We start from the raw sequence: 17,309 nt of genomic DNA on the forward strand, positions 1-17,309 counted from the left end.
ACCGGGAAGAGAACCCGGGACCTCTCAGCTCTGCGTGCTGAATGCTCTTTCCAACTGAGCTATGCTGGGACACGATACACGGTGCCAGCCAAATTCTCCTCATTGTATCGTCAATAGCCTACTACCTGCATTTTAGACATATAAGTCATATAGGCAGGAGCGCATATTTAAATGACTTTATGGCCATATTTTAACAACAGTTATCAATGTTAACAATATGATTTATGCTATATGATTTATATGTCTAAAATGCAGGTAGTAGGTCATTGACAATACAATGAGGAGAGTTTGGCCGACACAGTGGACTGTGTCCCGGCATAGTTCAGTTGGAAAGAACGCTCAGCGCGCAGAGCTGAGAGGTCCCGGGTTCGATTCCCGGTGCCGGAACGAATTTTTCTCAAATTATTAGGTATATACATGTTGACTACTAACACAAAATAGTAGTCGTGATTATTCGATGAGGACGGCGAGACCTCATATATATGAATATAGGTATATTGCCCCTTTAAGTTTTGAAATTCTATAAAATGATTCTCAAAGCACTTTTCTTTCTAAGTTTTCACAGTTATTGAATATTATACTCATACCTACCAGAGTGTACAAATGAAATTTTGTCATTAGACACTTTACACAATCCCTACAGACAAGTTAGATTATGCATTTATGGCTTAGTTTTTTGGACGCTCTTTCATGCAACTCCAACCCTAAATTTTGTGTGAAACTCAATAAGATCTAAACTTTTGTCTGAAAAAAATTTACTAAGTCAAAGTAAGTTTCAAACAGATACATTTACTTAGGAGATCTTCATGAATTGCATTTTAAGATTTTCATTTTGTTATGTTTTAGCAGAAAAGCAGAAGCAAAGCATCCATTAAAGCTGCTACAGAGAAGCCACCTTAAATTTATTAAGCAGAAATGATTACTTTGATGACATTGCAATGGAAGTCGTTCAGTGTAAACTATCAGTATACAGAATCTATTCAAGATCTTCCTTCTTCACACATGCGCACAGCTAGGTACCAAAAGTTGTAAATGAATGTAGTAAAGAGTATGAAGGATATGAATGGCGTCAACAGTTCTTTAGACTAGTCTGTGGAAAAAATTTACATTCATAAAGAAAATTTATGGATTTAATAATATTTGTGTAATTAAATTTTTAGAATCCTTTTACACAGTCCTTAATCTACATTATGCTAATTTTCTCATTGATAACTTTAAATCTTGTTTCGTTATTTTAGAACGATATTTCTGTAATATCGTTCGTCTCTGTTGCGGCATGTGGACATGAGGCCAATAGCCGGCTGGTCGGCCTTGGCACTTCATGGGCTGTTGCACCACAGATTAATTTAAAATCAATTTACCGTAATTATTTCTGTAAACAATCAGATTTTGGAAACATACAAAACTACTCAGAACTACATTTTAGTTAAGGAAATAAACAATGTACCGTAAATTACACATCATTTTTATTCCAGTCATACAGTTATATGGAAATGTGCATAAGAGGTTAGTGGGAGGGGAGAAAGACTAAGAGAATTATTAGTTGTACTGCCTGGAGACTGAATACCGGTAGTGTATGCAAAAATAGAGACAAGTTGCCAAGAGTAGCATCTATTTGTCACTCTTGAGTTATCTCGTAAATGGCCAACTTGAAATTAATTTATGATTATGCATAACAATATAAGCAAATATTTTTACTTTCTCAAACTTTTGTTTGAAGATGTTCTCATTCTTAAGCTTACTTTAGAATGTAACAATTGCTCTGAACTAAACAATTTTACAGCATATAGGCCCACCTGCACTGTTCTTCGTTGCATTTGGGACTATTCTGAAATTTTGAGAGCCCATTTTAATGAATCACTACCAGGATTTTATCTACTTTTGTCTACGGAACTCAATTATTTCATATATTTCGAGTAAAAATTTTGAAAATGAAGAAACTTATTCAGTTGTTAGAAAATAATGTACACAAGGTTTTGAAGCAGTTTTGTTCATGCTAATCTCTAACGTAATTCAAAATAAAAATATTTTTGTTCACAAATGCACACATTTAGGGTTGCCAAGTGTCACAGATTAAAAAATGTTTAATAATAAGAAGATACATAAAAAATTGGATTTCTGAAGCACAAAATCAGAAAAACTCGTATAAAATTAATGTCACAATCTCACCTACAAAGTTCAAATATTTTTCATTTTTACTGTTGAATTCATTATGGTTCAGTCATTTAGTGCATATTAAAAGTCTGGTCCCTTTTAAGTGGAAATATGAAGGCTTTAAAAATTATATTTAAAGAAGTGAATATTTGGCAACCCTGATATGGACTGGGAAACACATGTCACACACAAGCAGTCGTACCCTGCTCGCCGTAATCTGCCATCCCATCAGTCATATTCTGCAACATGCGGAAAGCTCTGGAAGGTATTGCAGCACCCCTGTACCTAGGATCCGATTCAGTGTGAAGGAAACTGTCCTCGTCCACTGAGGAGGAAGGAAATAAAATGTACACCAATAGTTACATTAATCCCAGAAGGTATACAAGCACTTGTAAGTATGGACAGCGTGCTGGCTTGAGCTAAACTTAAAAAAAAAAATCGAGTAAAAAAAACAAAACAAAAGAATGTTTAGAAATAAATTTCACATGAATTATATTATAAGTAGACAGAATTGAGTGGATAAAGGCAGAAAGTTTAGTATTAGAGTAGGAGCACAATACAAGACATGCTCCACAATACCAACTTGCAAGTACTAGTAAATTTCATGCATTTCAGAATTTCATCATTATGACAGAGGTAGCTGGTCAGCATCATGCTTTATTACAGGAGTTCTTAACTTTTTCGGTCAAGACCCAAAATCATCTAGGCCATCAACAACTTGAGATAAACTTGAGCATGATTCACGGGTACAATTGAACAATAGGTGCTAATAATGCCATATAATTAAGTGTAGACATTTATTATTATTATTGTTGTTATTATTATTATTACTACTATTATTATTATTATTAGGCCTACTATTACCACACAGAAGAAGACATTGTCATGTCAGTATTGTTCATAAAAACGTAAAGATTTGTAATTTTAAATGAAGGCTGCTGAATAGACATTTTTACTGAATGAATGAATTCATGGAGTGTGGTGTAAATATTGTATTTTAAAATGTAAACCTTTATATTTTAATTTTTCTCTTTGTTTTTGTATAAATGTTAATCTGCATCATACTTTGTTTATTTGTCAATGTTCATTTTATTATATTTGTTTATTGTGCTATGTTTATTTGTTTGTGCATTGTGAGTATATTATCTAACCTGAGAATGTCATATCCACACTTTGTATACTGGTTTCTGACAAATTATTATTATTATTATTATTATTATTATTATTATTATTATTATTATTAATAGCTAGTTTGTTTGTTTTTTTTTTCGAGAAATTACGTGACATATCCCGAAAACCATGATGATCCATAGGTTAACAACCCCTGCTTTATTATGACAATAGACCAGAATTGAACTGTAAACATTTTATCTCATGCAAATGTTTAACAGCATTCGCTCTCCTGATTCTATATTCTTTATTCAGTAAAATCTATATCATTCTTACTGTAATTGTACTCTTTTTATACCTATTTATAGATGCTGCAGACATATTATATTTTTTCGATATAAATAAATATTACATAGCAATTAAAATAACCCCTATTGTAAGTAAAAGCTTATCACATTATCCACAATTTTATTAAATTCTTCCAGATTTTTTCATGTTTGAACTACTACATATATTTCCACTGCCAGAGTTCTCTTCTTGGTCTAATTTCTACACCAGTTTGCTGAACTGGGACCCTAGAATGCCAAATAACATTTTTCCTAACAAACATAATTTTATACAGAATGTCTCTAAATTAGACCGACAAAATTAGGGAGCAGATAGATAACCTTCGTGAAAGGCATATTTTGTTAAGAAACCCATGAGCTGCGACGCTTCATTTCAGTGCAAGAAGGAATTACAGGTCGGGATAAAGTAAGTAAGTATGTACCAGTACAGTACAAATAACAAGCGATTCGGTGTCACATGATTCTGTGTGTTAATCCAAACAAAGAAAAAATAGGTACAGAAAAACGAAACCAACAACGCATTAAACTGTACTGAACATTATAACAGAATGAGTGCAGTACAAGTACTAAACTATGTAGACGGATAACAAGAGGTCATACCAATGGAAGGAAACAAACGTGCTGTAATCGATACCAAATGATACTGGGCTCCAGACGTAAAGAAACCGAGTGATAGTAGTAATGACACATCCCTCTTGGACTGAAAAGAGTGATTATCCGTTCCCGCCTTCTTGCAATGAAATGAAGCGTTGCAGCCCATGGGTTCCTTGATAAAATATGCTTCCACGAAGGTTATCTATCTAATCCCTACTTTTGTCGGTCTAATTTAGAGACACCCTGTAAACAGCAATTAGATACTACTCCGAACCAAATAATTTTCGGTATATAGATAAGAGGAGTGGACTTTCAAAATGCAGTTTGTCCGAAATTGTAATCTTGTCCAAAAAAATGTTTCAACTTTTTGCTCTACATCTTAATGCTTTAATAGGCTACTGATGTAAGATAATGGCATACAATAAATGAAATGAAATAACGAGACAGGTGGGTGAGTTGTTTCAATATCTCTTTTCAGCTTGTCATCGGTGATTTAATGGTTACTGCATTTTTCCTCAACCAAAGTAATGACAAAATCAAACCAGGCTAACATCGATACACACATAGAAATTTTTAGGTAAAAAAATTCAAGCATGGCTTCTGAAGAATGAGGAAATAAAGCTGTTGACACAGTGTAAAAGATCTAGGCCTACTACCAATAAAAGATCCCTTTTTTCATTAATAAAGATGAATGTAGGCCAAATTAAATATCCACACTCGCCATTACTCCATTGTATTGTATTGTATTGTATTTATTTACATTCCATGGTATTCGTACATTGCTTCACAGCTAGAAAATGGAACATGTCAAACGAAGGAAAAAATCTTAATAGTAATATAAAGTCTTAATTATAGTCACAGTCTAGTTGAAACACATACAGAAGAGTTTTACAATATAGTCTACTAGTACAACGCAATGTTTTAGTATCAATACTTCATACAACACACAAATATTCATGAAGCATTGTTGGATGTCATGAATTCACCTATAGAATAGAAGGCATGAGAAATTAGGTACCGGTACCAGTACTTCTTTAATTTGGCCCTAAATAATCTTATGTTTTGAGTTTCTTTTGTATATCCATAGAGAGGCTATTAACAAATTTTACTGCCATATAACACACTCCTTTTTGATACCGTAAAGTGGGGTGACTTTGAACGTCGAGGTGACTTTGAACAGTAATTTAGCGCCTTTCTAAATTAAATGCTGTACCCTATTGCGATAAAACTGTTTAAGTTGTCAATAAACTAGTTCAGTTCTTTCGCAATAGGGTACAGCATTTAATTTAGAAAGGCGCTAAATTACTGTTCAAAGTCACCTCGGCGTTCAAAGTCACCCCACTTTACGGTAGCATGATAGACTTGCTAATGGAGTATGAAAGTAATTTTTTACGCGCATTTATGCTATGAACTGTTGAATTAGTTACAAAGTTTTCACGATTACATATGAGGAAGATTATTAGTGAAAAAATATACTGCCAAGCCATGGGCATTACTTGTAGTTTTTTTAAAATAGTCCTACACGATTCCCTAGATTTGGCACCTATTATTATTCTAATTACTCTTTCTTGTAGTAGGAATATACTGCTGCTGTCTGTCGAATTTCTCCAGAATATTATTCAAACACTTGTTACTGGTACCGAGTGGAAGTATGCAAAGTATATTGTTTTTAAGATATTGATATTTACTGTCTCTTGCATAGATCTAATAGCAAAACATGCTGAATTTAGTTTGGGGTTAATTTCTTTAATATGATTTTTCCAATTTAACACATTATAGATTTGTAAGCCAAGAAATTTGGCAGGAAGATAGATGAGCGGCTAACTCAGTGGTACCAACCTAAAAAGTATAATGACGAAATATTTCTACTTGGGGGTCATATATACCCTAAAACGCCATTTCATACAAGTTGAGAGGATTTGAAAGCATTTCTTTCCCCTTCTACTTTCTCTGAGTTCGTCAGCAACAGCGTAAAGTGAAATAAATGCTTTCGCATCCTCTCAACTTGTATGAAATGTCGTTTACGCTGTTGCTGACGAACTCAGAGAAAGTAGAAGGGGAAAGAAATGCTTTCAAATCCTCTCAACTTGTATGAAATGGCGTTTAGTGTACCTCGTTTTTACCTGGACAACGTTTTTTAGTTCTTTTTAACATTCTGCTTATTGTATTGTTTGTGCTTCTGTTTTGTGAAGAATTTTAGATAAGAGTGCAAATAGCTATAGTAGCTGATGCGCCCTTTTTAAACCCCACTAACTAACTATATACCCTGCGCGAGTTCTCTCGAGTTAAGAAAAATATAATTATATGAACAATGAATCTTTAATTAGTCAAGGTATTTGTCTGTTTATATATATCCCGTTCCTTCCTTTTTTTTTATGTTTAATGTACCTGGATGCACTGATATAAGAAGATTCAATAAATCAAGATGCTGAAACATCATGTTGAACTACAAGATTATGTATATTATAATACTGTATTACTGTAGCTTACAGTAGAATGTAAACTATATTTATTGTATTTATTAATTCGCGATATGGCAATATATTACTGTCAGGTAACTTATATTATTATTATTATTCACTCATATTTATGGATTTGATTTACTTATCTAAGGAATATGAAGATAAAGTGTTTAGAACATACCGGTACTGATACTGCTATAAATTCAGTGTCATTCCTGAGGCTGATAAACTAAATTAAACTAAACTAAACTAAATTTTAAGATTACAAACAGAAAAAGAACTGTGATACTGAGAGAAATGGATTCGGAGGCTCTGATAGAAATTTTTGAAGTTCCTTGAACAAGGAGAGGAAGGGACGATAAAATTAATCATTTTGATATGTGCTCTGCACATATTGGTTAAACATTCAATTTATATGAAATATATATTAATTTACTTATCCCAGGGACGTGAAAATGAAGTGTTTTGGAAGTTTTATTTCAATATTAATAATAACATTTCTTATGAAACCAAGAGAGCAAAAATTATTTGCAGGAAATTATTTTTGTCAACTCTTTTTATTTTAAAAATAATCTCGAATAATTTTGAAGTGAGGTCATATGATTTCAAAAGTTTCTAGTATTAAGTTGTACCGATACACAAGTGCTGCTAATCTTGGCTATTTGTGGGTCAACTATAAGACCTTCCATATATCATGCCTTATGTAACACAGTATGATAATTCGTCGTGAAAATCTCACTTTCACCTAGTTATTGTGGTTATGTGCAATGCAATAATGAATACCGCAGAAAAATCTGAGGAGTAGGCCTAATGCGGAGAAAACATGATGAAGAAGCAAGGTCTTCAGATAGTATTAAAGAATGACAGTTAGGGTCTTATGTACCAGTACTATTTTTCTTACCTACCCTTCATTCTAAAAAATTGTCACACTCTTTTCACACTGAGGATATATTTTTTCATCTCTTATTAGTTTTCTGACTGTCTCTATGCTTGTGTATAGCCTTTTCTTCTAAATGGAAATTGTGAGAAAATTTCCTGTGAAATGGTAGCACAAATAATGATCATCAATATTTTCCCTCAAAAATATCTCGTTTAGAGTAATTTATTTTTTGAATAGGTCTATGTCCTCTTTTTTTTTTTTCCTGCAGGTAAATTTCTAGAATTGTGTAATTTCACTTATCTGGTTAAAATATTTATTACGATACTGTTGTAAAACAACCAGTGTATGTTCATTTTCATTTTGTAGATCTTCCCTCCCTGCACCCCACTGTTTAATTATCTGACGTGTGTATAGAACTTCTAAACTATATCACTAAAAGAGTGAACTCTTGAGTTATACAGTAGATTCAATACAGTTGGTAAGATAATATGAAAAAGATAGTCATATTGCAGTAAAACCAAAGTATGAGTCATAAGAATCATAATGTAACCACAGTCTAATACATACAGTTGCGCAACACATAGGTATAAAATATGCCAACATTTGACAGCTGGCGTGACAATAGCGCTCTAGTGGCAGGCAAGTTAAAAGTGTGCAGACTACTTATGATAACACATCAGAAAACGGGTTTTGTGTAATTTATTTTATATTTTTATGCTATACAGTGTGTGTATATGGTTCTTATTAATTTTACTTTAGAATCCTAGAAGAATTTCACACACAGTTAATCTACAAGTTTCAGAAGCTGGGAATAAACGTAATTCTTTCTGCTCCGTACAACTATCATGGCCCTGATCACGTATCATGGTTTGAAATAATATAATTGTTCGTACGTGGATGGTTAATTCATTCATTCCTAAATATATTTATGCATCACTGGAACGCTATATTTCCTGTGAGAAGAGTCAAAATTAGTAGCTTCAAAATTGTAGGGCATATCTCGTAGGGTATATTGCGTGTCGAACTCCTCTCCCTATTTCCTGAGAAATTAACTATTTTTCATACTGCAAATTGAGGTAAACACGACCGCTGAGGTAAACTTGAAAATAAAAAAGGGGAGGATTAAACCTTAATATAATAGACACTGAATATATTTATAAAGTTCATTATTTTTTCAAATTCTTAAAAACCAGTAGCCTATTTCATTTATTATTTTGAGTCACAAATAGTGCTGATATTATGGTTTAAATTTTTATGGCAAGTTTACCGCATTTTACATTACATTTCCAGTTTTCACACATAGGCTTAATTTTAACTTATCCTACCTATACAATACAATACGTAATTTACATGTACTTACTGTTAATGTGACGTAGGTTAAAACAAATAAATGAACACACAACTTTGTCGAAAAGATTTTTACTTCAATTAACTCAGAAAATATACTTTTATTTTCAATAAATAATCATTGGAACTGTAAAATCAACACCAATAACAGTCATGCAAATTATTACAGGAAAGATTGCCATTTTATATTAAATTAAAAAAGGATCTTTTATTTCTTGAGAACTTAATACGTCTGTCACATGAATCTACATCAACACAACAGAAATTTATCGACAGTCTGGATTTATTCAAGAAGTGAATATTTTGCAAAAGAATTACAATATCCATGAATTCTTGAAAAATTGACATCACCATCCCTACTTGAATACAATATAACATTCAACAAGTTATGATTTTCAGATATACACTTACCTCTCTTGGTTTTTAGGGAATCTGAAGAATGACAAATTCAGAGATTTAAACTTATTGTTACTGCAATTTACAGCACTGCACACATTGCCTTTATTCCGACGCATGATTAAAACGTTATTATAACATCTCGCATCCCTTAAAAACACGTGCTGACTGTATCAACCCTATGAAGCGGGCACTAGTGTCGGGAATGTTGGCAAAAAAAGTGTTGAAATTGCGCGACTGTATGTATTAGACTGTAATGTAACTCTAGATTTTATATAATCTAATTACAGTATTACCAACACCAACAAGTCACTCTCCTGTAATAAACCATACACCAGTAATATCCTTCACCTGAAACAAGAATAAAGATAAAGTTCCAAGCTGTAATTTGTCTGCACTACAAGAGCCCATCACCTCAGCCATGCTGCTGGAAAGGAAATAATCACTGTGTTAAGTATAAATCAATTTGTACCACTTTCATCCAGCATTCGAAACACACGAGAAGGAATATGACCACCCCTATAACGTGGATTTTCTTCCTCGTTTGGAGTATCTTCTGAAACTGAAGAAAGTAATTAAATAGTAGAGGCTATAAAATGTTTAAAAACAAAATGAATAGCAACTAAATAAATTACAATTAAATTAAAATTAAATATAACTAAAAATGCAGAATTCTCATATTCATATTGTACATAAATAAGCATTTATATAATTACTTCAGAGAATTGAAATGCTTTTCTGTGATTAAAATAGCGTGGCATTCCTTGAAAATTATCTGAAAAAGATTTATACCAGTACACGAGAATTGAAAAATAATTATACTAAATTAACTAAGTAAGATACTTATCATTAAGTAATATAAATATACATTCAAAATATTTTACTGCCCTCCGTTAAAAGAAAATAATAACAACAATTGAATACCCCCGGTTATATGGTAAATGGTTTCCCTATGTACGTAGACCCTTATTCCAGGGGATATTAAATTTTTTTGCAACAGAGTAGAGCTGTACAATGATGTCAGTAAGCAGAAGAAAACTTCACAAAGCAATCTATTTATTTATTTATATAAATCTATATTTCTTAAAAGTAACTATGTTAGAGTTGTCAACCCTCCTGTATTTCCCGGAATCTCTCGTATTTAGCCCTAATTTTTAACAGGCTCCCTACTCCCGTATTTTTCTTCTCTTCGAGTATTGTTGTCTGAATTCAATTTGAATTTTGCTTTGTTTTTATGAATGAAAGACACTGTTTCTAGAATGTATATACAAGGCACGGGCAGACAAAATGTGAATGAAAATAAAATTTGATTAGATGGAGATATCACGGTTATACCAAACGAAAGAGAACTGTTTTTTTATATATAGGACTGCATTTTCAGCTAAAAAAAGGTAATTTCTGGAGTTATCATGTTCTGAACAACAGAATTCTAACTAGCATATATACGTATCAGATTCAAGCTAACATAACTGTATTATGCTAGTGAAGTCTGGAGTGCAACTGCTAAATCTCATCTAGAAACGTTGCTCTGCTCTATGAAAATGCCTTGGCTGTCCAAAAACTACTCCAGCACAAGCTATGGAAATATAATTAAATATCTCGCCATTGAGACTGTATCTACAACAAAAATCTCATATCACATATATTACAAATCAAGTGCTTCCTTGCTTCATTCATCATATGCCAGCATGATGCCCAACACTACACTAATAAAACAATCCTTCAGATATATGACCAACCAGCCGACAGACACAGTATCACAGAGAAAATTGAACAAAAATTCCAACTATTAACCCAGCTCTCCACTTAGGAACCAAATAAAATCTAAAGTCTCACTGGACGTTCTAGAAAATCTGTTTAAAAAGGACAGCTCCATTCCCTTGGCTTCTATGTAACTGACTTCATTTGTGTTTACACAGATGGCTCACTAAGCCGAGAGGACCAGAAACCAGGAGCAGGGTTTTATTGCCCTCAGCTAAATTAAAAATGCTAATACCCTCATCTATCTCTAGTGTTGACTACTAGCCTTAGAAGCGGCCCTCATCTTTGCTCACGCACTCTAAATAAGTTGATCTGCATTCTCATAGACTAGAAATCAGCTCTAAAAGTTACAACACAATACAAACCAGAATTTATTACGCAAAAACGGAACAAATATATAACATACCGGAAGGTACTACTGAAGTGTAGAGCAAACGACCAGAAAATTACTCCTTAACGGATCTCACGCCACAGGGAATGAATGCAGATCAGATAGCCAAACCGACTTCAGCATTACAACTTACTCAAAGAACACTTGAATCCATGTCCTTTAAAATCAACAACAAACATCATCTACACTGGATTAATGACTGGCGAAACTTTTCACTATACAAATACCTCCTACAGATGTCCTGATATACAAAAAATCTCAATAGAAAGTTAAAAACTTCATGACAAAATCAAGAATAAGCCATATAGTAACAGAATCCTATTTACATCGCTTCCAAATCACCGACAACTCCATGTGAAAACTTTGCAAATGTAACAATGAATTGTAATTCCACCTAATCCAACGAGGGATAAACTCAAGATGTTTGTTCCACCAAATAAGTCAGGTCTCTAAGAAATTCTAACAAATTCCAAATTCTAATTCATAGCTTGTAATAATATACCTATATAAGGACCACCTTGATATCAGTTCCATGATCGAGGCTGGAAACATGTAACAAGAAGTAAGAAGTAAGTACCTACCAGAATTTCATTGTATCGATCAGAACAGTGGACATTTTCTTCTGCTACTATGATAAGGAAGATGATAAAGAATTGACGAAATGACAACGGAAAAATGCGAGTTTACTGATAGATGGTTTTCATTGTATTCAAATCATATGATAAGGAAGCATTTGTGCAGGAAACTCACATGATTTATAACTTACCTGCACCACTTCAAGCACTAATTTAGACATTACACTGACGTAAGAATTACTGTATTATAATGTGTTCTATATTTCACATATCTTACCTTGAGCCCTAAACTTGTTCATGAGAGCACGGTCATCTTCATTCAACTGCAATTTATGCATTTGCTGTACTGGCACACCCTGACTGTTCCAGTGGCCACCGCCACTGCTTGGGGGCCCATACTCTTGAGCTGGGAGTTCAGACTCACCTGTTAATACAAGTATTTAATATTGTATGAGCTAATGAGCTATGTGTAAAATAATTTTTTTGATTAATACATCTTTCCATTTTCAGACACAAAACCAAGCAATACTGTATGATGTAGGTTTCATATGTTCTACTGGTCTAAAATGCAATATATTATTTATCTTAGCTGCAATGTATTGAAATCATAATTTGCACAAAATTGCGATCTTACTTACTCTCAGTATTATCTGTATCAGTTATTTTCTGGAGTACTCTAAAAGATCGTGACTGAATGGGGCCTCCATTACCTCCAGAAGGACCCCAGCTTTGTTGATGTTGATACTGCCTTGCGTTGTGCTCTGATTGGCTAAAATAAGTATAAATAAAACAGTGAATGCACTGAAAACTATACTGAATCTAGTTCAAACTATGCAGTAATAGTAACAGTAGTATTGTCAGGAGTAATGTTGTTGTTGTTAGTAGTAGTAGTAGTAGTAGTAGTAGTAGTAGTAGTAGTAGTATAGTAGTAGTAGAAGCAGCAATAATAGGCCTAGTAGTAATATTAGTTGCAATGGTAATAATGGTTTTAGTGATAACTATAGTAGTAGAAGCAGCATTATCAGCATAATCGAAACAATAGTAGTGGTAATAGATTTGTTAGCGGAGACTGTAACAACAGCAATAATAATAATAATAATAATAATAATAATAATAATAATAATAATAATAATAATAATAATAATAACAATAATAGTGGTAGTAGTAATTGTAATACTGGTGGTGGTAGTAGTAGTAGCAATAATAGTAGCAACAATAGCTGCAATATGCCAATAACAGTAGTTAGTGATATGCTTACGACTGTAATAATAGCCTAGTATTAAAATTAGCAGAGAACAGAAGTAGTAGAAATGGTAGTGGTAATAATAATTATGAAGGTGACTGTAATATATCAATAGTAGTAGCAATAGCAGCAACAATAGTAATAGTGATAATAGTTGCAACAGACAAGTAGTAGTAGTAGCAGTAGTACCGGTAGTAATAGTAGTAGTAGTAGTAGTAGTAGTAGTAGTAGTAGTAGCAGCAGCAGTAAAAGTGATGATTATTATTGTAATTATTTGCACTAACAGCATTAATCATGACAACATTTAAAAAACAGCAGCTAATGGTGGTGGTGGTGGTGGTGGTGGTGGTGGTGTAATAATAATTACGTCATCATGATAATGAAAGTTATGATCATGATTATTGCACTGATTATTTTTGGTACCAGAAGCTGCATTCAAGAAAGGATTAAATATGCTTTCAATTATTTTATTTTATATTTATTACAATATCTACGAAGTAAGACAGATTTCAATTACAAGTTTAAAGTACTATAAGACACAGATAAAATAGTGTGCACAGTTAGGCCTATTGTATAGTGAGTTATGATTGTGTATTTTGGATATAGAGTAATAAAATATCGAATATAAATCAGGCATAAATGAATGGTTATTTATCTGTTTAACTACTTAAGAATTATCGAATTTCTTTACGTAGGCCTAAATGTATATTAATTTTTAAATATTATCAGATATTTATGCACACATATTTTTATCACTTAATTTCGTCATAGTTTGCAGTCTACAATTTAATTCGTACTGTTCAGTTTCTTATACAAAATTTACACTAATAGTCAGCCAGATAGTTGGCTTGGCAAAAATAGAATTCATTCAATAATGTCGTGAAAATCTCAATTTAAGATTCACTGTACTATCTTTACCTTGTACAACAAAAAATTAACATTAAAATTGTCCAAAATTTAATATTTACATTTCACACACCTGTCAGTATGATTATTGGGCGCAGGAGATGTTGGAGATGTCGGAGGATTGAATTTATTATGAACATAAACTGGTCTCCTTTGTTGCTGTACTGTTGTCTGCTTGTTAGACGTACTGTTTGTTGTAGTACTGGCACCTTCGATCTGAATAGGGATTATCCGTGTTTGAGATTGATTGCTAGCTTGAGAATGGGGTGCTTGTTGTGGCTGTGGTGGCTGCACAGGCTCGTTTCGCCCCTCCACCTGTAAAAAGTTTAGACATGATAATGTCCCACAAAAATATTTATAAAATTGCTAATACATACACAGTCAATGAATAAGATATTACACTGGAAGGGTCCATGCATCTTAGTCTAATTGTTTTTATCGTAGATTATTGTTTTTTTTTTACTTGGTTATTTAACGACGCTGTATTAACTACGAGGTTATTTAGCGTCAATGGAATTGGTAATAACGAGATGATATTTGGCGAGATGAGGTCGAGGATTCGCTATAGATTACTTTACGGTTGGGAAATGCCTCGGAAAAAAACCCAAACAGGTAATCAGCCTAAGCTGGAATCGAACCCGCGCCTGAGTACAACTCCTGATCGGTAAGCAAGCACCTTAGCCAACTGAGCTACGGCAGTGGCTTTTATATTTGTTATTTCAACTTAAAATAGCTACACATCGTTTAATTGAATTTGTCACTATTTTATTACCGGTACTTTTTAAAATTTGGAATACGTAGTTACTACAAACTTTCAGGATCAAACTTGAACAATATACTATTTTATAGAAACATAACATCGATGTAAAAGTAATAGGCCCTAATTATCTTTTTTGTATAAAAATTTATAATTTTGTGTTATTTTCATGAAAAATATAATTATCCGGTATAAGTTACCGGTACGTAATTCTACATATTACATTGTTACGTGAACAATACAGAGAGAAAAAAGTTTTGCAAAAATGTGTTATGTCTTATTTCTGTAAGTTAAAAAGTATAAGTACGAATTAAGTTACGTGAGTAATCTCATTTCATTGTTCTACAAGTGTAGCTGTGGGAATTCCCACGGAACGTTTATCTTAGGAATCACATGGAAATATGGAAAAAGTCTTTCAGAGAGATGATCAAAATCTAAAACATTTATAGTATTCACTTTCTTTTAAGATCTTTTAAAACAATTATTTGGTCTTTCCAAGTCTATTGTATCTCATTTTTACTTTGTTTCCTTATTTATATCACAGAGATTTCTGCAGTCTCAAAAAACACGATGACCACTGAAAAACAGTTTGCTGCTAATTTTGTCTTTATTGTCCCTTTAAAATCTATCTCCTTCGGTCGGATTCCAACTTTCATAGGCTACTTGGGTCCAGAGACAAGCATGATAGTATATATCATCAGGCTACCGAGAATGACGCCATATATCATATTACGTGACAAAGGGGACTAGGACTCGTGAGGTAGCCTAATGACTAGTTTGGTTAAACAGCGAAGGTGAAGTCACCATTGACCACTGTTAGAAGTACAAACAGTTTTGCTTCAAATCATTGCATCTAATAATATGTATGATTATACGATATTGCTTTCCATATGTTGCAGTGTGTGAATTATGTCTTAATAGAACACTGCCTGTAAGTTCTCACCACAAATTGGTAAAATGTGCAGTTTCATTGTTCTGCTGAAAATTCCCATTACACTTTGCTTTATCAGTCAGTACATTAAAATGATCTAAGAGTATCTCTAAAGGAAGTTCTGTCCTCATTTGTTGTAAGAATATTAGTCATGCAATTATTTTAGTTCAGCCAGAAAATGTATGACAGTGTAGGTTCACAGAAACACTATGTTAAACCCAGCAATGAAAAACAATGCACTTTAGAGATTTTTCGCACAGAACTCATTCTTTCATATCGATACTTCGTAACTCAAACGAGAATTGTCTGTACTTCAGTTATTTTCGTTATATATATATATATATATATATATATATATATAGTCACTAAGGAGGAACCACGTTTCATCCGTATGAAACGTAATTTAAGAGTCAATAATACTGCAGTCTACACTTTCATCTCACATTTGTGGTCTTCAAAATGTTTTAAGAGGAAAACAGGCTCTGTATTTAACATTTATCCTGCAAAACTCTGAAGCAGTTAATTTGTTATAAAATATTAGTTACGGTACTGTATATAAATTATTATCTTAGTATAACCAGAAAATATTTGACAGTAAAGGCTGGTTCACAATAAACCGGAAACAGAAACGAGAACGGAAATAATGTTAAAATATGTGTTTTGAATATGAGCATTCACAATAGTTATTTGTGAATGCTCCCATTTAAGTACGTTTATTTTAACATTATTTCTGTTTTTGTTCTCGTTGTCGTTTCCGTTCCCGGTTTATTGTGAACCAGCCTTAATAGGTTCACAGAAGCATTATGTTTCAGGTAGCAAAGAAGTCGTCAAGCCAAATTCGTAAAGCATCTTCGTTACGAAAGGAGTTCCCTTGAAGATTGTTGGATAGAAAACGGAAAAGATGGAAATCTGAGGGCGCAAGCTCGGGAGAATATGGGAGATGTGGAATCACCTCCCAACCAAGCTCCTGGATTGCTACTTTCGTTATGTTAGCAGAGTGGGTTTGCATTATCACATTGCAGTAGCACTTGATACAGTCTTCCTGATCGTTTTTCTTCAATTGTGGCCGCAAGGCGTCTGAATTGTTGACAATAAATATCAGCAGTTATGGTTACATTCCTGGGAAGCAATTCGTAGTCCACGATGCTTTCTTTATCTCACCAGACGCATAACAACATATTATGTGGACGGATATTACTTCTGTACGAGGTATTGCTTTTTGTTAGGGCTCAGCCATCTCCTTTTCTTTTTTTTTGATATTGACATAAAGGCACTATTTTTCGTCGCTAGTAACAATATTGGATAGGAATAGTCGATGTTGTTCACGAGTTAACTAATGACAAGCAAGCAGAAGCACAAATGGCCGCCTGTTGATTTCTGTTGTTTTCACTTCAAGCACATGGTATACTCATACACCCGATTTTTCAACCTTGCCAATGGAATGTAAATGTTGCA

The 17,309-nt window shown here is 33.2% G+C and overlaps 1 protein-coding gene and 1 non-coding gene across 8 annotated transcripts in view; one reads left to right on the top strand and one right to left on the bottom strand.

The window, feature by feature from the left end:
• LOC138710756 (uncharacterized) overlaps positions 1–17,309 on the bottom strand; it is a 290,182-nt gene that overhangs the window by 22,231 nt on the left and 250,642 nt on the right. For 5 of the 7 annotated variants that reach the window (XM_069841853.1, XM_069841858.1, XM_069841856.1 and 2 more), the window contains 4 exons: positions 14,240–14,481; positions 12,656–12,786; positions 12,295–12,441; positions 2,357–2,479 (listed from right to left, as the gene is read on the bottom strand). In XM_069841853.1, the coding sequence (XP_069697954.1) occupies positions 2,357–2,479; positions 12,295–12,441; positions 12,656–12,786; positions 14,240–14,481 (643 nt within the window). Of the gene's footprint in view, positions 1–2,356; positions 2,480–9,762; positions 9,853–12,294; positions 12,442–12,655; positions 12,787–14,239; positions 14,482–17,309 lie in introns of all 7 variants that reach the window. The other 2 variants (XM_069841854.1, XM_069841855.1) reach the window with 2 other exon arrangements.
• On the top strand, positions 311–387 carry TRNAC-GCA (transfer RNA cysteine (anticodon GCA)). Its single transcript has one exon. It is a non-coding gene; the product is annotated as a tRNA-Cys (tRNA).

Source organism: Periplaneta americana, chromosome 12 (assembly GCF_040183065.1).
Source record: "Periplaneta americana isolate PAMFEO1 chromosome 12, P.americana_PAMFEO1_priV1, whole genome shotgun sequence".
NCBI classification, from domain to species: domain Eukaryota; kingdom Metazoa; phylum Arthropoda; class Insecta; order Blattodea; family Blattidae; genus Periplaneta; species Periplaneta americana.